At 39.2% G+C, this 23,345-nt stretch overlaps 1 protein-coding gene across 8 annotated transcripts in view; it reads left to right on the top strand.

Annotated features, from left to right (window-relative positions):
- The window catches only part of LOC119741140, a 71,427-nt gene that overhangs the window by 22,935 nt on the left and 25,147 nt on the right, over positions 1 to 23,345 (top strand). For 2 of the 8 annotated variants that reach the window (XM_038216832.1, XM_038216830.1), the window contains exons 14-33: positions 339 to 611; positions 1,458 to 1,730; positions 2,244 to 2,516; positions 3,455 to 3,727; positions 4,438 to 4,710; positions 7,590 to 7,841; positions 9,754 to 10,008; positions 10,756 to 11,004; positions 12,035 to 12,277; positions 12,908 to 13,150; positions 13,942 to 14,184; positions 14,865 to 15,104; positions 17,508 to 17,750; positions 18,059 to 18,301; positions 18,441 to 18,680; positions 19,089 to 19,328; positions 20,185 to 20,424; positions 20,967 to 21,218; positions 21,596 to 21,835; positions 22,616 to 22,861. In XM_038216832.1, the coding sequence (XP_038072760.1) occupies positions 339 to 611; positions 1,458 to 1,730; positions 2,244 to 2,516; positions 3,455 to 3,727; positions 4,438 to 4,710; positions 7,590 to 7,841; positions 9,754 to 10,008; positions 10,756 to 11,004; positions 12,035 to 12,277; positions 12,908 to 13,150; positions 13,942 to 14,184; positions 14,865 to 15,104; positions 17,508 to 17,750; positions 18,059 to 18,301; positions 18,441 to 18,680; positions 19,089 to 19,328; positions 20,185 to 20,424; positions 20,967 to 21,218; positions 21,596 to 21,835; positions 22,616 to 22,861 (5,034 nt within the window). The remainder of the gene's footprint in view (positions 1 to 338; positions 612 to 1,457; positions 1,731 to 2,243; positions 2,517 to 3,454; positions 3,728 to 4,437; positions 4,711 to 7,589; positions 7,842 to 9,753; positions 10,009 to 10,755; positions 11,005 to 12,034; positions 12,278 to 12,907; positions 13,151 to 13,941; positions 14,185 to 14,864; positions 15,105 to 17,507; positions 17,751 to 18,058; positions 18,302 to 18,440; positions 18,681 to 19,088; positions 19,329 to 20,184; positions 20,425 to 20,966; positions 21,219 to 21,595; positions 21,836 to 22,615; positions 22,862 to 23,345) is intronic. The other 6 variants (XM_038216833.1, XM_038216835.1, XM_038216834.1 and 3 more) reach the window with 6 other exon arrangements.

The raw sequence follows: 23,345 nt of genomic DNA, 5'->3' as shown, positions 1-23,345 counted from the left end.
GATAGATGATTGATAGACGAGTGCTATTTTTGATTCCAAACAACAGCATCTCATTAAAAACTTTAAGATAACTTGAAGAAATATTGTTTGTGATCATCAAGAACTTTGATTTATTTCTCTTGATGAATTTTTACCTTTGAATGTGCCATCAGGATAAAAGTTAAAAATGCGTTTGTTCAAATAATTATGACTAATCTTGTAGGCCTCGCAAGGATCATGAGTCAGTTAGTCTTTTGGTTTTGTCTCACACACACGGAAATCAAAGTTTTTGGCTTTTGCTGATTCCTGACAATACCAAGAGAAAGCAACTTTCATGATTTCTAATCCTTAATTTGCAGATACTGAAACTCCGGAAGTCACTTGTCCCACTAGTGTCCCTCCCATGAGTACAGACAGTGGGATGTCAACTGCCATTGTACCCTGGTCACCACAGCCATCAGCTACTGACAATGTGGACGTCTTTGATTCCAGTAACATCACATGTCAAGATGAAGCTGGCAACATTGTAGTGTCCAATGAAACTTATGCATTAGGTTTGACGACAGTGACATGCAATGCTACTGATGTCGCTGGCAATGAAGGGTCATGCAATTTCAACATCACAGTCATTGGTAAGTGTGTTCCTCTAAGTCGCAGGCTTACTGATTGTTACTTTCGTCATATTCAGCAGCTTTTGTTTTCTATTATTGGAGTTCATCATAAAGGCAGCGTAAAATGAAAGTGTCAAAAGGCAAGAAAGGGATGGGGTTTTCGGCAGGAGGAAAGGAACAGAGGAAGAATTTGTTGTTGGATGAATGATTATTAGAAGAGTGCTATTTTTAATCCAATCAACAAAGTCTGGTTACACAATTTTGGGTCATTTGTGTTTGTCATGTTTGTGGGCAAGCACAAACAATTTTGATTGATTTTATTTTTTTTTGATGAATTTGGACCTTTGAATGGGTTCTTTAAAAAGGAACATCTAGTTTTGTTAAAATAAGTATGAATAATGTTGTAGGCTTGCAAGGATGAGTCGGTTAATGGTCTTCGGTTTTGTTTCACACACAATTCAATAAGAGCAAGTGTTAAAGGGCAAGATAGGGATAAGGTTGTCGGCTGGAGGGAAGGAACAGAGGAGGCAGTTGTTGGATGGATGATTGATAGAAGAGTGCTACTTTTAATTCCAAACAACATCATCTCATTAAAAACTTCAAAATAACTTGAAGAATTATTGTTTGTGATCATCAAGAAATTTGATTTTTTTTCTCTTCATGAATATTTACCTTTGAATGTGCAATAAGGATAAAAGTGTGTTTGTTAAAATAAGGATGAAAAAATCTTGTAGGCCTTGCAAGGATGAGTCGGTTAGTCTTTTGGTTTTGTCTCAAACACATAGAAATCAAAGTTTTTGACTTTTGCTTATTCCTGACATACCAAGAGAAAGCAACTTTCATGATTTTTTAATCCTTAATTTGTAGATACTGAAACTCCGGAAGTCACTTGTCCCACTAGTGTTCCTTCCATGAGTACAGACAGTGGGATGTCAACTGCCATTGTACCCTGGTCAACACAGCCATCAGCTACTGACAATGTGGACGTATTTGATTCCAGTAACATCACATGTCAAGATGAAGCCGGCAATATTGTAGTGTCCAATGGAACTTATGTATTAGGTTTGACGACAGTGACATGCAATGCTACTGATGTCGCTGGCAATGAAGATTCATGTTATTTCACCATCACAGTCATAGGTAAGTGTGTTCCTGTAGGTCACGGGCTCTCTGGTGGGTGTATCTTTGGTCAAGTTCACCACATTTTGTCTTTCAGTTGAGAAAAGTACTGTCAATCTATAAGGCTGAGTAAAATGAAAGTGTAAAAGGGCAAGAAAGGGATAAGGTTGTTGGCTGGAGGAGAGGAACAGAGGACAAATTTGTTGGATGAATGATTGATGGAAGAGTGTTATTTTAAATTCCAAACACCAAAATGTCAATATAAACTTGTTGATAACTTGAAGTTTTACTTTCTGTGCTCATAAACAAGGATATCTCTTGATGAATTTTAATCTTTAAATGTGTCATATAATAACGAAACAAATGCTTTTGTTAAAATAAGAATGAATAATCATGTAGGCCTCTCAAGGATGAGTCGGTTAGTCTTTTGGTTTTGTCTCACACACACACTAGGAGACCAAAGCTTTTGGCTTTTGTTAATTCCTGAGATTCAAAGAGAAAGCAAGATTTATGATTTCTAATCCTTAATTGCAGATACTGAAACTCCGGATGTCGCTTGTCCAAGTAGTGTCCCATCCATGAGTACAGACATTGGAATGTCAACTGCCATTGTACCCTGGTCACCTCAACCATCAGCTACTGACAATGTGGACGTATTTGATTCCAGTAACATCACATGTCAAGATGAAGCTGGCAACATTGTAGTTTCCAATGGAACCTATGCGTTAGGTTTGACGACAGTGACATGCAATGCTACTGATGTCGCTGGCAATGAAGATTCATGTAATTTCACCATTACAGTCATAGGTGAGTGTGTTCCAGTAAAAGTCACAGGCTTTCTGGTGGAGGGTGTATTTTTGGTCACATTCAGCATTTTTTGTCTCCCATTTTATAAAAGTACTTTCAATCCTAAAGGCTCAGTAAAATGAAAGTGTAAAAGGGCAAGGATGGGATGAAGTTTGGGTGCTGTGGTTCAATGGTTACGGGGTTCGACTCGTGTGCCGTGGTACATGGGTTCGAATCCTGACCGTTGGAACATGGTGCTTGTGCTCTTGAGCAAGGCACTTTACCATTATTGCTCCGTCCTTTGGATGGGACGTCAAGCCGTAGGTCTCGTGTGTTGTTGCACGTTAAAGAACACAGTAACACTTACCGCTAAGAGAAGGGGTTCGTCCCGGTGTTTCTGGCAGTGGCTGCAATATGCGCCGCAGCACCTTGTAAACCCTTATAAGGTGCTACATAATGGGTCTCATATTTCTCATAAACTTTATTTACCTTTCTTTAATAATAGACATATCTCCAGCGCCTTGAGTACCTAAAAGTTGGTAGATACATGCGCTATATAAGACTTCGATATTATATATTATTATTATTAAAGTTGTCGGCTGGCGGGAAGGAGCGGAGGAGGAAGTGATTGAATGCATGATTGATTGAAGAGCGTTATCTTTAATTGTAAACAACAACATCTTATTACAAAATTTTTGATAACTTGAACAATCACTGTTTGTAATCATCAAGAAATATGATTTATTTCTCTTGATGAATTTGAACTTTGAATGCGTTATTTAAAAATGAACAAGTGCTTTTGTTAAAATAAGTACTAAAAATCTTGTAGGCCTTGAAAGGATTAGTTGGTTAGTCTTTGGTTTTAACTCACACACAAGGAGATAAATAGTTTTGGCTTTTATTAATTCCTGAGATACAAAGAGAAAGCACCTTTCGTGATTTCTAATCCTTACTTGCAGATACTGAATCTCCGGATGTCACTTGCCCAAGTAGTGTCCCATCCATGAGTACAGACAGTGGACTGTCAACTGCCACGGTACCCTGGTCAACACAGCCATCAGCTACTGACAATGTGAACGTCTTTGATTCAAGTAACATCACATGTCAAGATGAAGCTGGCAACATTGTAGTGTCCAATGGAACTTATGCATTAGGTTTGACGATCGTGACATGCAATGCTACTGATGTCGCTGGCAATGAAGGGTCGTGTAATTTAACCATCACAGTCATTGGTAAGTGTGTAAGTCGCAGGCTCACTGATTGAAGGTATTTTTTTGTCATATTCAGCAGTGTTTGTCTTCCATTTTTGAAGCGTGTTATTCATATAAAGGCTGAGTAAAATGAAAGTGTCAAAGGGCAAGAAAGGGATATGTTTGTCGGCTGGCGGGAAGGAGCAGAGGAAGAAGTGATTGAAGAATTGATTGATTGTAGAGCGTTATCTTTTAAAAAAAATCTCGTTTTTGGTTAAATTGAAGAATTTCTATTTGTGGGCAACCATCAACAAATTTGATTGATTTTTTCTGGACGAATTTGACCATTGAATGGGATATTTTAAAAGAAACATCTGCTTTGTTGAAATAAGTATGAATAATGTTGTAGGCTTTGCACGGATGAGTTGGTTAATGGTCTTCGGTTTTGTTTCACACACAATTAATAAGAGCAAGTGTTAAAGGGCAAGATAGGGATAAGGTTGTCGGCTGGAGGGAAGGATCGGAGGAGGCAGTCGTTGGATGGATGATTGATAGAAGAGCGCTATTTGATGAATTTTGACCTTGAATGCGTTATTTAAAAACGAACAACTGCTTTTGTTAAAATTAGTATGAATAATCATGTAGGCCTCGCAAGGATGAGTCGGTTTGTCTTTTGGTTTTGTCTCACACACCCACAAAGAAAGTTAATTCCTGAGAAAGCAACTTTCATGATTTCTTATCTTAATTTGCAGATACTGAAGCTCCGGAAGTCACTTGTCCTAGTAGTGTCCCATCCATGAGTACAGACAGTGGACTGTCAACTGCCATTGTACCCTGGTCACCACAGCCATCAGCTACTGACAATGTGGACGTATTTGATTCCAGTAACATCACATGTCAAGATGAAGCTGGCAACATTGTAGTGTCCAATGGAACTTATGCATTAGGTTTGACGACAGTGACATGCAATGCTACTGATGTCGCTGGCAATGAAGGGTCATGTAATTTCACCATCACAGTCATAGGTAAGTGTGTTGGGTTTTTTTAAGCAACACAAATGTAATGTCATATTGAAAGAGACTTCGACTGAACTTCGAGTTATTTATTATATATTTTATTTGTTTGGAATATTTATTCATAGCAAAAAATGAAGTTTTTTTCAGTAGCTGTCAAGTATATAATCAATCCGGCGGCAGCCATTTTCTGCTCTTGCCCAAGGCTCGTGCGAGTGGCACTGAGGTAGTACATACCCTTACACAAAAATCAATGGTATACCAATGAAAATTTTTAAAATTACCATTCACTTTACCATTGATTGAGACAATGGTTTACCAATGGTAATTACCATTGAACTGACAATAGAATTATACCATTAATTTACCATTGATTACCGTTGATCACCATTGCAATGGTGTTTTGGAACGCTACCATTGGAATACTATTGAGTTTACCATTTGTGCCACTGATGATACCATTTGATTCACTTAATGGTATACCATTGATTAAACCATTGGTTCCACTGAATGGTATACCATTGATTAAACCATTGGTTCCACTGAATGGTATACCATTGAATGGAACCATTGGTTCAGCTCAGTGGTATGATGGTATACCATGGATCATACCATTGGTATAGCTCAATGGTATACCATTGATAAGACCAATAGTTCCACTGAATGGTATACCATGGATTAAACCATTGGCAGCACTCAATGGTACAAATGGTTCAAATTGATGGTGTACCACTGATGACATCAATGGTTCCTTTCAATGATATACCATGGATCATGTACCAATGTATCAATTAAATGGTTTTGATAACACCAATAGTGCCACGCGATCATACCATTGGTTCAACTGAATGGTATATCGTGGATAATAGCAATGGTTACAATCAACGGTTAACCACGGATTATACATTCAGATGCGTGCGTTGAATTCCTCCAACAACCATGCATTAATACAAACAAAACATTTGAGTTACAATGTATTTGAATTTAATGTACATATGAATGCTACTTTATTCATCTACTGTTACTTTTTTACAACTAAGTTGATGATAAATTCTTTTAAAAATTAAAACAAAAATCATCAAATGATATTTTTTGATTATATGATTTCATAAATTACACGTGCTTGCATCTTTCCTGAAAAAATTTGAACATTTAAAATGAAAAGTTCAGTTTTGAATTGTGTTTGATGTCTGCCCTTTTACCAGAATTTCAACTCATTGAAAGTGCTGACAGTATTGGCCAGGGCATTTTGATACATAAAATGGGGATTGAACATTACATCTCCCATTTATGCATCATTTTCATGTCCTTAGTTATGGACACTGTTGTAATAATGTTTATGCAGGCGGCAAATGAGATAATTTAGAGTAAAACAAAATCAAGGCAATTTCTATTCAGTACTTATTTCAGAAAAACCTGCAAAATGTACATGTTCTTGAAGCAAAATCATATACATCAGCGGGGCATATACATCAACGAGTTGTCATTATACAAGTGATAAAAATCGTGAACAAGAAAACAAGAACACAAATAACTTCACCCTCAGTTTTGGCTGATGTGATTACTCAAAGGGCTGTCAATGGAGGAACATCGTGCATGGACAAGAAATGTTTATGACCAACATTAATTAACGTTCAGTACTGTTGAGCAAAGGCTGATACATCGTGCCTAGCGGAGCTGGTGTTTTCCCAAAGAAGCCTGTAATGGAGACAGAGAAGTGGGGGGGGAAAATGGCACTTATATTTTTAATCAATAAACGTAAATCATTTATAAACATGAGACAATAAATTGGGGGGGGGGGGTTAATAGTAGTTTGTATCCAAGTCAGAGACAATGAAACACCCAAGAACACTTGCACACAAATATGCCCCAGGCTCCTTCGACTAATAGGAATACCAAAATGCGCATGCGCTTCATCTCTAAGAATGCGTGTGGCATGCGCATGAGCTTGACATCAAAAGCTTATAATTCTGGTCGCCAGATTCCACTGTACACAAGTAAGAAACTCCCATCAAAATATATGTATAACCAGACCTATGCCAACCATAAAATATGATTCAATACAACAAAACTGAATATAAAAATAAAGATACAACTGACAATTAACACAAGAAAAACTAGATAAACTACATTAATGAAAATATCAAGTAAACTTTAACATTAAACACTATCAGTGAAAACGGAAAGGATAAAGCGTACATTTGATAAAAAAACAAAAACGACAAAAGCAGAACGTTTATAGACAAAAGGCAAGACGAAACAAAAGGAGAAAAAAAGGAGGACATGACGAGTTAAGACGATACGTAATTAAGAAAGAACTAGAAGGTGAGACAAAAGAAGACGAGACTCAAAGAAAGAACACAATTTACAACGAGACATGGATGACAAGACTTGAAAGACAAAACAGAAATAGACCGAAATAAGAAGATCTTAAACGATAATACGAGACGAGAGTTAATGAAGGAATGATAAACTGGAACATAAATACAGAAAGACATACAAAAAAAAGTTACAAACAAGAAACAAGAGGAAAAAAACACAAAGTAAACAATAACAGCGACATCCTATATTAGCAGATCCTACGCTTTTTGTCTGTCTGATGTATGTCTGTCTCATATGTCTGTCCCACGTCTGTGTGTCACGTTGTTTTTTTGTAAAAGGCCTTAGGAGTGTTCGGAAGCACAAAATGTAATGGCTAATGGAGAGGCTTAGTTATATAATATCACTGGTCTTTAAATAGCATGTGCTCCGATTTCACATTCCTCTGGAATCACGGTTTGCACTTGATCAAAATGAATTGCTTACAGCTGCGATTATGAGTGTTTACTTCACTTTCGCGAAGACGCTTAATTGAGAAATGGATTAATGTGCTTTTTGCTTTGCACTAACAGATGTTGAAGCCCCTGTGATTGTATACTGTCCTCAAAATATGGTAAATGAGACAGCCGAGGCAACACTGAGCTTCACGTGGACTCCACCAAACGCAACCGATAACGTCGACTCGACGGAAAATATAACAGTTTCCTCATCACATAACCCTGGGGATAACTTCACTGCTGTTCAGGTCACAGAGGTCACATATGCATTCACGGATACTGCAAACAACACGGCAACAACATGTGTCTTCAACATTACTGTGATTGGTGGGTATACCAATATTGTATACCAGTATTGTCTGTTTATATGTGTTAGGCTGTTCTACACAAGCCTCGGTTTAAATGAACAGCCCCATACTTCTCACCCTCCTGTTATACAGTTAGTCGTTTGTAATTTCAGATATATGTACTATTATTATTTATTCAATTTTTATAATAACCCTTTTTTATTTGAAAACTTAATTCGACTTACTTGTGGAGAGTATGTAAAAAGAAGTTTTGAATTGACGGAAACGGGAACGGGAATGCAAACGCGAACACAACGCAAACACAAATGCAAACGCAAACACAAACGCAACGTAGGTTCTTCAGAATGCCACGATTAATTGGCTTTGACAAAATGAGATGAAATGTTTCAGGACTTCAATCATAAAGACATTTACTTCCATCATTCTTGGGTAAATAGATTGCTTGGCTGGTTAGGAGGTAAGCAGCCAAATAGTGCAGATTCAAAAATATAGGATGGGACGTTGTTTTATCGTGGTACGAACCACGTTTCCCGATCGGAATAGAGATTGCTCCCCAACCGTCCTGAATTGTCCTCTCTTTTGTGTTGTATAACCCTTCTTTTCAAATTGATTTAAATCAAATTCGACGGTGGTGTGAATGATTCCATGTACGATGCCTGTGAAAGTAGACATGCTCGGAATATGCGAACGGAGTTGGACTCCATATTATCGCGGTAGGCGAGGCGGCCGGAAGGGAAGTGGTTTTTATATCGATCTCAACTTCTTTATTCATAGTTAATGTTTGACCAAAACATCCCCTGAATAAAGTCTAATATTTCCCTGTAAGGCCTGCAGGATGATTTCTTAAGAGTCTGCCACTTCCCACGAAAAGAGACAAAAAGCACTTAGACAAGTCTACTGATTGGCAAGTGTGGGGGCACAATTCACTTTACACGGTGCGCCGTTTTATTGCTAACGCGCCGTCCTTATTTTGATTCCGTAAAACGATTTCGCGGTGGAAATATCGTCCTTCGACGTCATTTTGCGTTTACAGCTGTAGAATGGGAACCAGACAATGGAACTGTCTTGCAAAGTGCACCATTAAAGATTTATGTTAACATATCGACGATACCTTTTAGCAGACACGGTGAGGGAAAATCTGCAAGTTTTGGAAAACGTGGATATCTGTAAAACGTCATTAACAGTCCCGAAAGACACACCATTTTTAAATCGTTCTTTTTATACAACTCAGCATAAAGTCCTTAATGCCTAAACAAGATAAAAACCGCCACTTGAAGGAGTTTTGGCAACACAAACAAAGAAATGTCTCATCCAATGATAATAGAGATGCCGCGATGATTTAGAGTCCGACTATACCTCAGTGTGGCAATTGTGTTTTGCTTCCTAGAGGATTAGCTTATGATCCCTAGAGTCTTTTGATCGTTCCGAAATGACTTGCGTAACCTTAAGCAGTCTTCTTTTAATTCTAATGACCCATTATGTTTGTGAAATCTTAAACAATTTTATCTATTTCTAGAAAATACTGATGCAATAATGCTAATCAATGTGGCTTTTCGCATCTACTGTGCATTTGCAGTGATCACCAACTTTATTTTCAGTGTTGTGTTTTGTTGTCTTCAACATCGTTTTACCTCATAATTTCCCTCAAAATACAATACCCGCCCTCTATTCACGTCATTCCTTTTGGTGTTGAATATCGCTAACTAGCTCGGCGAGTCCGATAACCCAGACATCAATTTTCGTTCTCTTTAGCCTAAGTTATAGGAATGAGGCCCTTGCGTAACTAAACAATCATCCTCACCATGACATGTTCCTCACCAGTTCATACCTTGAATTCTTTTTCATAATACTCTATTTGCAGTGTTCGTTTTGTATCTAATTGTAAAATGCAAGTTTTGGGTCATTTTTTGTCTTCCGTTTGTCCTTTGCAGATATTGGTGTTCCTGTGTTTATCACATGCCCAAATAGGCTGCAGTATACACTTGCGGCAGGACAGAGCAGGGCTCTTGTCGATTTTGCCGTACCGAGAGTTGAGGATAATTCTGGTGAAGTAATCGTTCCGGTGTCTGACCCACAAATTATGCTGCCAGCGTATTTCTCCTCTGGAGAAATGTTGATCAGCTACAATGCAACAGATGCGTCGGGAAACAGTGCTGAACCTTGTGTCTTTACTTTGATTATTAATGGTAGGTTACATAACGAAACTGTATATGCTATCCAATAAGAATTTCCCCCATGATATACTAAAAGAGACATATGAAATATGTATTGACATAGACACATATTAGGTTGATTATGCGACCATGTAGGTATTTTATTTGATGTCTTGACAAGTGTATCAGGAATTAGGGACAGAATCGATCTTGCTGAAAGAAAATGCAAAAACGATACTGGTTCCAGGGATGGAGTAGGCCATCAGCCTGGGGGTTTGGTCGGTATCGAATTAGGGCACAAATGATTATAGTGCGCATGCGCAAGGTATACCGCCCCAAGAGTGGTAACAAGCATTTTGATGGACATTTTGAAAAAAAGGTGATAGCACCCCAAAAGCTGCCACCGCTGCAGTGCTATCACATATTTTCCAAATATGGAGGTGTATACCTTGCCAAAAATCGCTATGAGGATTATTCCCCTCATTTGATACCGGTTGCCAAAATTTTGGACAGAGGCTGATGGCCTGAAGGGGAATGTCAAACAAACTTTTTTCGATTTTTTTTTTGGTATAAGTGACGATTGACCTCAAAATACGATATTCTTTGTTAAATTGTAGCACCCATCTTCCCAAAGAGACACGTTTGAAAGATAACTTGGGCCTACATTTCACGCTATTGTTGTTCAGTCCCATCCAAGGATGACCTTATCTTCAAGTGTTGATCCGAAATTAAGACACGTTTAACTTTTTCCTTGTTCTGTGTAATGTTTGTGCTTTCTAGATGAAGAGAGTCCAGTATTCACTGGCTGTCCACAGTCTCCCGTGCATCCTCTCGCTACCGACCCCGGTAACAACACGGCCAGCTATGAGTGGGTTGCTCCTGTGGCTACAGATAACGTCGCAGTTACCGCAGTCAATTCGTCCTATACAAGTCCAGCATTGCTTCCCATTGGAAATACCACCATCCAATACATTGCTTATGACGCTGCTGGAAATACTGCCATATGCGAATTTGAAGTTCAAGTTGTTGGTCAGTACAAACACTCTATGAATTATAACTCATATTTAGGCAAAGCTAGAAGCAAACTTAACTTATTTTGATTTATCTTTGTCATGTCTAAACAAAGGCCTTTGTTTGTCTGAACATTGAATCCTTAAGAAATAGTGAAAATAGAATATCCCATCAGTATTCAAACACTTCTACCTTCTACTATTTACATGAACTGCAAACAGGGGTGGCGGTACCCACCCCCGATTTTCCCCCGATAAATGTGCCCCCTCGAGATGGAAACAAACTGCCCCTCAAACGCACACATGAAAGTATTACAAATTGTCTCCTCTCTTGTAATGCAAAATAGCCTCTCAAAAACGGGCCTGTACAAAAATAAAAGTGCTACTTAAGCGAATAAATGGTCATTGAACTGGCCATCAAAAGTAAACAGTGTCCCTCTCATGATAACAAAAGGGTCCCTTTTCAGAGGCCTAACTAGTCAAATGCAAGGGCGGACCCAGAGAGGTTACTGCCGGGGGTGTGCCGGAGGCCGAAGGGCTCTCTCAAGTGAAAAATAACCTAACTATACGGCTTTATTGAGACTATTTCAGGAATAGGTCTACGTACTGTAATTTTTTTTGAGTAAGGGAATTAAGACTTTAACTTTGATCCCCCCCCCCCACGTTTGAAAAGCGTTCTGCTGCCGCTGACTGCAGACAAGTTATGATATCTCATTTTGTTTAATTTACAGTTTCCCTTTTTTGCCACAGATTTGTGGATTTTTAAAAGTAAATTTAAGAATTTTTAAAATTTGAATAAGGAAATTAGCTCGAGTGGGGTTTGAACCTGTGACCTCCAGATAGCTGTTCTGCTGCTCTACCAACTCAGCTATCCAGCCCTATGTTAGCGGTTCCCCAGTTTGTCAATGTCTTTGTTCAAGGGGCCCTAGTAAGAAGCCATAAGTGCCCCTGTTGGCCTTAAAATATTCGGACAGGAGATTGCCAATCCTGCACATAATCCTTGACTCCGCATTCTATTGTTGAGTCTGTTGTTTTGGTTTATTTTACAGACTTGGAAGCTCCTACTATTATCGGATGTCCAGCTGATATAACCAACATAACCGACACTGGCTTGAGTAATGCCACAGTCTACTGGCAAGAGCCCACATTCACTGACAATGACAGAGTATCTGCAAATGAAAGTACACACAGGCCAGGTGACGTATTCCCACTGGGGAACACCACCGTCATGTACAATGTCATTGATATCTCCGGTAACATGGCAAACTGCACATTCCTGGTCACCGTCCAAGGTAATATTTAGAATTATTTTGACTTTATTTTTCGTATTTTACACTTTAGGCAAAAAAAAGTCTCTGGTTTCTGGTATGGAGCTTGCCCAAAAAGTGGTGCGGCGACGCGGCTGGTTTTTTTTTTTACCTTTTTTTTTGCTTCAAATGTCGGCTGATGACTGCAAATGGTGCCCGACTAAACTTAGTGAAAATATATGGGAGTCCAGAGAGGCCACATAAAGCTTATTCTCAATCATAACCCCATCTAAAGATAACGTTAAAATTGTGCAGCAGCAGGATTCCAGTCAAACGAGTGAGTTTGGCGGTTTTGAGACATCATCTTTCATTGAAAAAAACCTTTTTCATTTTTCCGACGCGCATGGCAACGGCGAAGCGCGCGCATACCAGAAACTAGAGACTTTTTTTTTTGGCCTTATGTAATGGAAAGATTTTTGTCATCCGAAGTGGTTCCCGCACTTTCAAAATAAAAAATGAAGATAAAAATGTGTCAATTGACGACTGACATCAGAAGCCAGTTGATTGGTTTGTCTATTTTTGCCTCAAATCAACCCATATTCTATCACAGGGTGATAATGGACTTTATTTGACCCATTTTTAATAAAACTGTATTTTCATCTTTTTTGTTGACAGATGATGAGCCGCCCACATTCTCCAATTGCCCACAGGTTATACTAACTGGTACGGATCCTGGCGAAGCCACAAAAAACGTCACATGGGTGACACTAGAGTACCAGGACAATGTCGGTGTGGATAATGTGGTCAGCAGCCACGAGTCTGGTGACACTTTCAACCTTGGAAACACCAGTGTGACTATCTCTGCAACGGATGAAGCACAGAATACCGCCAACTGCTCTTTTGTCGTCACTGTGGTCGGTAAGTTTGCATGAAGCATGTTTCCTTTATGAATTTGTAAAATTAATAAGTCTGTGATAGTGAAATATGATGTGTTAGTGAAGATTGTCAGAACATTTTTCTGGTCGTGATAATTAGTGAATTATCTGTTGATACTTTTCCACTATAGTACCGGTAGCCATGCATTTCAGATTTTTTGTTTTCCGTTGTACCAAATTCAGTAAGTCTTTTTGAGATATGGCAGACACAATCAAAAGACATCTACCAAAACCAAATTGCATCGTCCTATTGTATCCACTAAAGATATCTTGAGAAGGCTTATTATGTCAACTCCTGCCACAGGGGTACAACATTCGCTAGAGACTTTCTAAGTCAGTGTGCCAGAGATTGAACATCTCTATATGTTATCCTGATGCCAAACCTCAAATAAAAGAAATGGGCCTGGTTTGGGATCAACTTAACGTGTTCCACGTGTATACGTGTAAAGATCAATAGAAGTCTTGTTTTTAAAATGACTGTAGTTCCTATAAAAGGAATGAGATTCATTCAGTAACTGTCTTATGTGGCCCTCAGTCATGAAAGCAAAGTGACGTTAATTTTGATTGTGTGCTAACAGTCTCGTCATGCAAAAACACAATTTTTACTATCACCATCATCCATCCAATTCTGCAGAAAGTGGACCGTTTCGCTATGTTTAAAATTGATTGTTTTGAAATTAACTCCAATCTTTAAACTTCTTGTAATCTGTAAGGATTTCTAAAAAAAAATATCTTAATTCACTTTCCGCCTCCTGTACCCATTGCTATTTCCAGACGATGAACCACCACGTTTCAACATCTGTCCCGGCAATGTAGTCAACACCACTGACCCTGGAATGAATTCATCCGTCGTCTACTGGCAAGAGCCTGTAGTCACGGATAATGTTAGAGTTGTCACCAACGGTAGTTCCCACAGCCCTGGTGATATCTTTCCTCTTGGGAGCACCAACGTCACTTACAATGTCAGTGACGGCGCTGGGAACACCAACAACTGCTCATTCGTCGTGCTTGTAGAAGGTGAGTTTGCGTGGCCAGATGCTTTTAATATTCAAAGTTGAACAAAGAAACTGACTGGAATGGGGGATTCGAACCTGCGAGCTCATGATTGCCATTTCAGTGCTCTACCAACAATTTATCAGAAAGTTATATAGGTTTTGGGTTCCAAAGACAGATGACCATTTAGCGCTGCCCATTGCGCAGTGACAGCTACGCATTGGCTTCTTCGCTGCTGCATTATACGTAATTGAAGACATGTAAAACTTTTGTTTGATTTTTTACTTTACACAGCTGTGATTGGTTAAAAATGATTGGGGTGGGGTTTAATGACTGGGCCTATTCTTTAACTGATAACGAATGCAAAATTTCATTATAAAGTGTATAAGTTACATTTTTTGTATATGTCTCATAATAGTATGAAGAAGTTCCAAGTTTTGACATGAAACAAAAGGTTCCATGTACGTGTCGTTAATATAACCTCTACATCAAAACCAATTTATGACGGTATCTGATATCCATAACATATACCATCATAGAATGCGTCTTTGAATAAAAGCAAATGTTTCGGGTTTGCCTTTTTGGGGGTCACTCTGTAGAACATTTTATCCTTTAAGCAACATATTTGTCTTGATTTCAGTGATCTTCTGATTCTCATTTTGTTGGTTCAAGATTACCGTCTCTGTTTTGAAACTTGTTTTCAGATGACGAACCTCCTGAGTTACTGTGTCCAATTTATGTGGTCAACGGCACGGATCCTGGTCAGAATTCCTCTGTTGTCTTCTGGGAAGATCCCACGTTCACTGACAATGTTGGTGTCGTTAGAAATGAAAGCTCTCATAGTCCAGGCGACATGTTCCCCTTGGGGAACACCACCGTTACCTACACAGTCAGTGACAGCGCTGGGAACATGGCCAACTGCTCATTTCTTGTTAATATTGAAGGTAAGCTTCTGGTGGGTTAGCATATGTTTCATGAAGTAGACACCCCCAACCGGGTGAGAGGGGGTGGTGGGTTTGGGCTTTGGAGTGTCCCAGATAATAGCAGCCACTCCAGGTACACTCTAAAAATTAATTTGTCATTTTGACTAAAAAAAAATTGTCCAGTGATATGTCTCGTACGACTTACCTAAATTAGTCACAGAGTATTGATGACTAATGACTATAGATTAGTCAAGAGTCAGACTCAGACTAGAAAATATAGTCATATGACAAGAATAGAAACCTGCTTGATACGACTAATCTGTAGTCAAGCGACTTGCACGATTTGTAATTGAATTTCTGACTAATCACACTTTAGTCCAGACAATATCCATTGAATTAGCACTTTTTGTGTGTCCGTTCTAGTGTCCTTAATGGTACACCATAATGTGTACATCTCCGGGTCACAATGGGGTCACAGCTGACTTGTATCTCACTCGTTGTGCAATTGGATCACAGGGCCAGTGTTTAGCTCCTTGCATCTACCACTGCATCATCATGCTCACACCTGCAAAAGAAACACACAGAGAAAATCTTTCTTTTTTTGTTGCATATTATTTATTTTTCTCCTCGTTTTTTTTTACTCAAAATGTAATGTCCATATTTCAAAATCAACAAAATCGTGAAATGTTCTTAATCATGCAATAGTTCCCCTCCTATCTTTGGTATATTTAGTTTAGGAATTGGTACATGAATTGTTTGGCACAGCAGACTCACTAGTGTGTTGCAAAGAAATTGCACAACGACATGAGTATCTATTAGGCCTACCGCATACGGTTTTGCAGCATAAAGATGTGCCTAAGTACAAGCATAAAATTGTGTAAGAGTCTCACTCGGTATCTATAGGCTACAGCTTATTCTTACTAATTCAACCTACTTCCCTCACAACCGTACTCTCATTTCATAACTCATGTCCAATTAACAACTCCATACGAAATCATAGTTTGCCTACCTTCGTCATGGTTGAAACGAAGGAAGGAAGATGTCCGTTTAATGGCTGCCTGACAAACTGAGTGTAACATATCCGTATTCACGTACGCCTAACAAAACATCATCGATGAGTCCCGCTTTTTTTAAACACATCAACGGCGGGAAAATAACAAACTTCATTAGTCAGAAGGAATATATGACTAATTTTGACAAGTATTCGATCTTTCTTCAGAGACATTGACTGCGCGTCATTTGTCAAAACCACCACTGATGGCTAATTTAGGTTAGTCAATGACTTTCTTATTCACGTAACTAATGTACATTAGTCAAAATGACAACTTATTTTAGTCATCACTGACGGCAAATTAGTCTTCCATAACAGATAATTAGTCATTCAGAAATTACTAAACAAAGTTATTCATTTTGACAAACAAAGAGGCCTCAATGACGAATTAATTTTTAGAGTGTAACCGTTAAAAATTGTATAGCTGAAAATTGGTCTATATAGCTGAAATGTTGCTCTTGGGGTAAAAACGCCCGTCACCGGTATATTATAGATCACAATATGTGTGTTTGGTTTCGGGCATATGTGTGTTTTTTTCCCCGCAAAGTGGGTCAGGCAGGGAAGCCGCCTCCATCCCCCTCGAAGCGAGCGAGGTGAATTTGGCTTCGCCCTTTGAAGTAGGCGTTTGCCATGTGAAGCCGGTGAGGTGAAGCCTCACTTGAAAAAAACATTCCAATTGGAATAGTGAAACCGATGCACTTGGTGCTAAGTCATTGAATGACATTGAGAACCTTTTCTTTTTAAATCCTCTCCAACAAAAGACAACACCAAGGGCGGATCCAGGGGGGGCGGGTCAAAATGTGACATCGCAATAAAGGCAGGCAATGAGTACACCACCATCTTTTCCTCAAAAAAACATTGGTTAAAGTGGTCAGAAATTGCCTCAGATCGCACCACAGAGCATCTCGAATCCAAAAAAAATTCGGGGACCTTAAGCGGGCCCCGAACTCCACGCCGTAATTTTTTAGACCCACTTTTTTGGGGGACCAAAATTGTTTGGCCCCCCAAAAAATTGTGTTCTGGATCCGCCCTTGGACAGCACCAAGGCCCTCGGTTTCGGTGCCAAATTGAAATTTGTCAGTATTAGAACATGTTCATTCAAGCCATGAAATTGTGTAGCTCTTTAGTCCCTTTAAAGCAAAGACATTTTTTAATTTATTCCTTAGAAGCACTTGCAGTAGGTTTATCTTTTTACCTACATGTAGAACTATTCCAGAGTAAAGTATGGTACTACTTGAAATACATACATGTATATGTATTTCAATATTTCTGAAACTAATGCTCTCTGCTAAGCCTATTGTCAGAAAGATTAAATTCATATAGAAGTTACAAATATATTTTCATAAACAATTTTGTTTATCCCCACTTAACAGACAAAGAAGCTCCCATGTTTATCAGTTGTCCGGCCGATTCATTCAACACCACAGCACCCAGCCAGAATTCAACTGCCGTCTACTGGCGGGAACCTTCTTTCTCAGACAATGTCGGCATCACAAGTAACGTCAACACTCACAGTCCAGGGGACGTGTTTATATTCGGGAACACTACAGTCACTTACACTATCAGCGATGAAGCTGGAAACATGAACAATTGCTCTTTCGTTGTGACTGTTGAGGGTAAGTAACATTTGACCATTCTGTGTAAACAAAAAAGGGCAAACGTTCTGCAGCCCATTTTACGGAAAGTTTTACTCAACTGACGTAACTCCACTTCAGTGGTTGAGCAAGATCATATTTTTTCTAGATGTGGAAATGGGCACTCGCCTCAAATCCAAAAGGGTTGAGGGTCGTTATGGATCTTGTCATTGCTCATCAAGGTTGATGGAACTCACAGCTTTGTGTTTGAGGTCACCAAAAATTGTTATTTTACCTGTGACAGAATATTTGGAGTTATTTTGATTGATATTTCATCGTGTTCTTGTCAGACATTGAAGATCCAACCGTGTCCAATTGTCCAACCGACCGAGTCAACGGTACTGATCCTAGCCTGAGTTCATCCCTTGTCTACTGGCAAGAGCCGATTTTCTTTGACAATGTGGCTGTTGCTGGTGACGAAAACACACACGATCCAGGAGATGTGTTTCCTTTGGGGAACACCACTGTTACCTACACTGCCACTGACGGCTCTGGAAACAGAGTCAATTGCTCATTTGTCGTCACTGTTGAAGGTAAGATGGTGATCAATTTGAATCGTTAAAAAAAATCAACAGTTACCTGTTGATTCCTAAATATCTGGGGCAGTTTAGATCAATGAATCTTACGAAAAGTTGACGTCATGTCAATAAAAAAATTGTCATTTGTTTGTAGATACCGAGGCTCCACTTTTCAGCAGCTGCTCGAGCATCACAGTTGCAGTGGATCCCGGACAAGCCACATCTACACTGCAGTGGATGTTACCTGAAGCCTCTGATAACGTAGCTGTGACAATGAACAGCTCCACCTACCAACCTGATGACAGTCTACCCTTGGGGAGGACGCCAGTGGCATACATTGTTTACGATGCTGCTGGGAATAATGCCACCTGCAATTTCGATATAACTGTTGAAGGTATCAAACAGCAATCTTAATAATCAAAGTTCAATTTGTGTCTTCAAATTAGTGATGTATAAGTGGGAGGTGTGGTGGGGTTGAGCCACCAAGGCCTGTACCGTATGTGCTGCCCAACAATATTTTTGGGAATTGAAGCAAATTAAAACAGAGGAGATTATTTATCGAAACGAAATGAGTAACCTCCACAATGCACTCTAGAAATATGAGACTTCTTAAGTTACCCCCTCCTTGATAAGTGTACCTCACTTACGCCAGTGCTTTCAATCGCTGTTTTATGTTATGAATGCCGAAAACAAGAGCAAATCTTTGACAAATTAAAAGAAACCTGCAAACTGAAAGAACAGCACAGCTCAAGTCGTCAAAGTTTGTAGCAATTTTTGGGTGTGCTTGGTTTGTTTTATACAGATAATGAGATGCCTAACATTACCTACTGCCCCATGGACGTCACTCTGAACACCACTCGAGGCCAATCAACAGCAGTCTACACAATGCCCACGCCTGTCTGCCAGGACAACGCAGGGTCTGTAACTCTGACAGCATCCAAGTCTGATGAAGAATACAGCATTGGCGACACTCCTGTCACTATCGCCTGCCTTGACGAGGCGGGAAATATTGACGTCTGCGATTTTACAGTCACTGTTCTAGGTAAATAGTTTACCAGGCGGGAAATATTGGCGTCTGCGATTTTACAGTCACTGTTCTAGGTAATTACCAGGCGGGAAATATTGACATCTGCGATTTTACAGTCACTGTTCTAGGTAAATAGTTTTGTCGTTAAATAAACCAAGGCAAACCGCATAAAGCTTGTCCCAAACTATGCGAAAATATAGTCCATTGATTCCGAATGGCTAAAAAAGTTTATAAGCTGTAGTGGTATATAACGTGATGAAAAGAGACAATCCAGTTTTGCCATTTGCATGAAGATTTGACCTATTGTCTACCAATGTATCAGGGAAGTACTATGTACAAGAAACAATTGATGCGAGACTAATTCACATGTTGTATGCTGCATGACCCACGTGGAAGCCTTGTATATATAGTGGTCCTCAGTAAGCCAGTTCACAAATAGCCAGTACACAAACATCACATGGTTTGAGGTTGGACAGTCAATACTTGCTCCCTGAGTTATTGGAAGTTGACTGTCAACTTACAATACCGAGGGGAGCTAATATCGACTGTCTGCATCCGAAATAACCCTTGTTGTATTCAGTTGCCGGTTTTTTTCCGTTCAATGTGCACCTTTAACAAAATCTTCAGAGAAACTTGTCCAGCTCACCAAAGGAATATTGTTGCTCAACTTCACTAGTACAGTTCGTTTGCAATACAGCTGTAAATGGTACGGGAAAGTAAATGGACCAGTAAAAGTTGGGCTCTCGATCATGAATGTATGTGATATGGGAATGTAATTTGCAAATGACGATCAGTCAGTGAGATAGGCAACACATTTTGTTCAATCAGTCATGAGTCAGTTAGTCAACCAGGTCCCTCTTTTGCATTGTAGATGTGGAGTTGCCACGACTGCCAATGTGCCCTGATGACATAGAAGCCTTTGCAGATCCAGGCATGAATGCAACCATCACGTGGACCCCGCCCACGGCTCAAGACAACTCTGGAGCTGTAGACGTCACTTCCAATTACAGTCCTTTGGACAGGTTTATGAATGGGACATATCTTGTGATCTACACAGCCACAGATCTGTCTAGCAATGCAGTCAGTTGTAACTTTACCATTACTGTGTATCGTAAGTATCACTTGCAGGGAATATAAATTGTTAATCCTCCGTCCCACTTTTTTGTTTCTTTTATAATACTTCCAAAATGTTATTTATAGAAGGAACGTTTTAATGTTATATCCCATGACATGATCACTTAGACTAAACTCTTTCCATAAGTCCAAGAATCTCCTCAGTCATCAACATTTATAAATTGGTGAAAAGTACATGCTGATATGGCTCCAATAGGAACCTTTAGCTAAAAAAAACTGCTCGGTTACTTTCTCTGGATTAAAAAGTATCACAATCCGGAGATTTTTTTATAAACCGTCACAAAATTGATGGATTCTTTAATTAAGTGTTAATGAAACAAATGAGTTTTCTAATACAGTAACTAAAATGGCAACACCTTATAACGATCAGCAGCATCATTTTGTTTTTAGGCCTGCGCATTTGATTAAATACATTGCACCCAATATCTCATTAGCTGAGTTAACTTTGAAGAGGTGACTCTTTTGTGCTGAATAACATGAAGATCTAGGCCAAAATATATCCCATTTGTTTTCAAACAGCAAGTGACAACTTAGCTCCAATGGCCGTCAGCTGTCCCAATGACACCATCATACCCGCAGATCCTGGCGTAAATTTTACCGTTGTCACATGGCCACCCGTTGTTATCAGTGACAATGTTGGTGTGACATCTCTTGACGTGTCACATCCCAACGGGTCGACGTTCTACATTGGATCTGTGATGGTTAGTTACATTGCTTCAGATCTTGCCGGTAACACAGCGCCGAGTTGTAACTTCACTGTGACTGTCGAAGGTAAGATTGTAAGAAGGCCTGAGAGGGAGCGTAAGCTGTTGAAATTGCAGCCCCAAGAATTTCTCAATATACCATGTTACAGAGATGCTTGCTAAATTTCACGAAAATGTGTGTGCCTAATTTCAAAACTAGACTGTTTTTTTTTCAATGATATCCAACATGGAAGCTACTGATCTCGTCCAAAAGGCAGGGAAAATCTAATGCTCTACCTTTAGACACCTTACTTATCCTGTAATTTTTAAGGGTACATTTTGATAAAGTTTTAACAAAATTACTGCAAGATTTTTACAGGATAACTAGACATCCAGAAGTGGGGAATTTGGTTTGCCTGCTATTTCAATGTCTAACACATATATCTTTTAATTGCTCATGCTTAGATACCGAACCACCCGTGATCACCAATTGTTCAGGCGACATCGTGGCATTCACCGCACCAAACTCTAACGGAGCCAGCGTCACTTGGGACGATCCTAAAGTCAATGAGAATGACGTCTACTCCATCATGCAGACTCCCTCCCCTGGTCATTTATACCTGGCTGGAAATACAACGGTCATTTACTTTGTCCGCGATCGCAGTGGTCTGAATGACACTTGCGAGTTCCTCGTCACAGTTCTAGGTAGTCTTAAATTGTTCACTCAAAATCTGACATGATATTAATCGGGAGTGATTTTGGCAGTCCAAAGCGAAAAACGTGTTTGGCTGTTTTGGCTGTTTGCCATTATTTGAGTGTTTTGGCAACCCAGTTATAAAGTTAATAATGCATAAATTACTGTTGCATATTCAATTTGCATATTCAATTTGCAGTGGTGTTTTTCTTTTAGTTATTCTCCTGCTGGAAAAAAATGGCTGTTGTCGGGGGGGGGGGGGGGTACATATACAAAATCATCACCCGGCCGGGGAAAAAAACGAAATGTAAGCGGCTGTGCACTGTAAAAACAATGGCAAAATGGTTGATATGTAGACCAACGTTGGTCAACATATCAACAGGTTAAACGCTTGGTCAAAATTCTTCCCAATAGTTGGACAATTTTTAGTTCAAACCATCGTTGAGTAAAATTACATTGTCCAACAGTGTTTTACCCATTATTTTTTACAGTATATGTGTATGGGAGGGGGGCATGCCTATACCCCCTCCCATAGCGCTGCCATTGAGACATAAACATCTTTCAATGTAGAATTTATACATTAATGCAGATAAAGTACTGAATTCTCTCATTAATATACAAATATTGTGCATTAAAACCGAAAAATTTTCTACAAATATGATACTGTATAATTCTGGTAAATCTAGATGTATTAAGAAATCAGAGAATTATTTTATAATTATTTTATAACTTCAACAAAAAAGTAGATTAATTCCATGCTGAAAAACTGAACTTGCCTTCTCTTTTCCTAGACAATCAACCTCCAGTTTTCAGAGATTGTCCCTCTAATATGATGATACCCACGGATGCTGGTTCTGCCAATGCTACTATCTTCATGATGCAACCAGAAGCCGATGACAATGTTGGCATCATCAGTATCACTAACAGCACAGCTCCTGGGACAGTTGTAGACCTTGGCGAGACTCTATCGGTTGTATACGTTGCTTACGATGCTGCAGGGTTTAACGACACTTGCCAGTTTGAAATCACTGTCGTAGGTGGGTACAGAAAATGTATTGAATAAAGATAATTTTTATGTAATTATTTCCTTTAGGTCAACTGGATTGCTCAAGATAAATATGTGTACCTTCTTAAAATGAAGTAAACAATATTAATTTTGTCAAATAAACCACAAAGTGAAACTGACTGGGTGCATATTTCGTCCAAAGTCATATCCTCTCCGAGTGATTCTCTTTTGCTATTTTCCAGGTTTGCAACATTGCTAATGTTGCTAGCATCGTGACTTTGGGCGCGATCCCTGGCTACATGGCATGTACGGGTTGATGGATTCTGACTTGCGCCCTTAAACAAAGACATTGACAAAATAAGGAACTGGCAACATAGTTGGTAGAGCACCGGATTGGCATCCGGAGGCCCCATGTGTAAACCTTGCTCCAGTCAATTTCTTTATTCAAGTTTAAAAACCAGCAAGATTAATCAATAATATAAATCAAAATGAGATTTGTTGAAAATAAGAGTCGT

Source organism: Patiria miniata, unplaced genomic scaffold, assembly GCF_015706575.1.
Source record: "Patiria miniata isolate m_02_andy unplaced genomic scaffold, ASM1570657v1 HiC_scaffold_5, whole genome shotgun sequence".
Classification (NCBI taxonomy): domain Eukaryota; kingdom Metazoa; phylum Echinodermata; class Asteroidea; order Valvatida; family Asterinidae; genus Patiria; species Patiria miniata.
The sequence above is the reverse complement of the archived record's forward strand: the minus strand, read 5'-3'. Positions and strand labels throughout refer to the sequence as shown.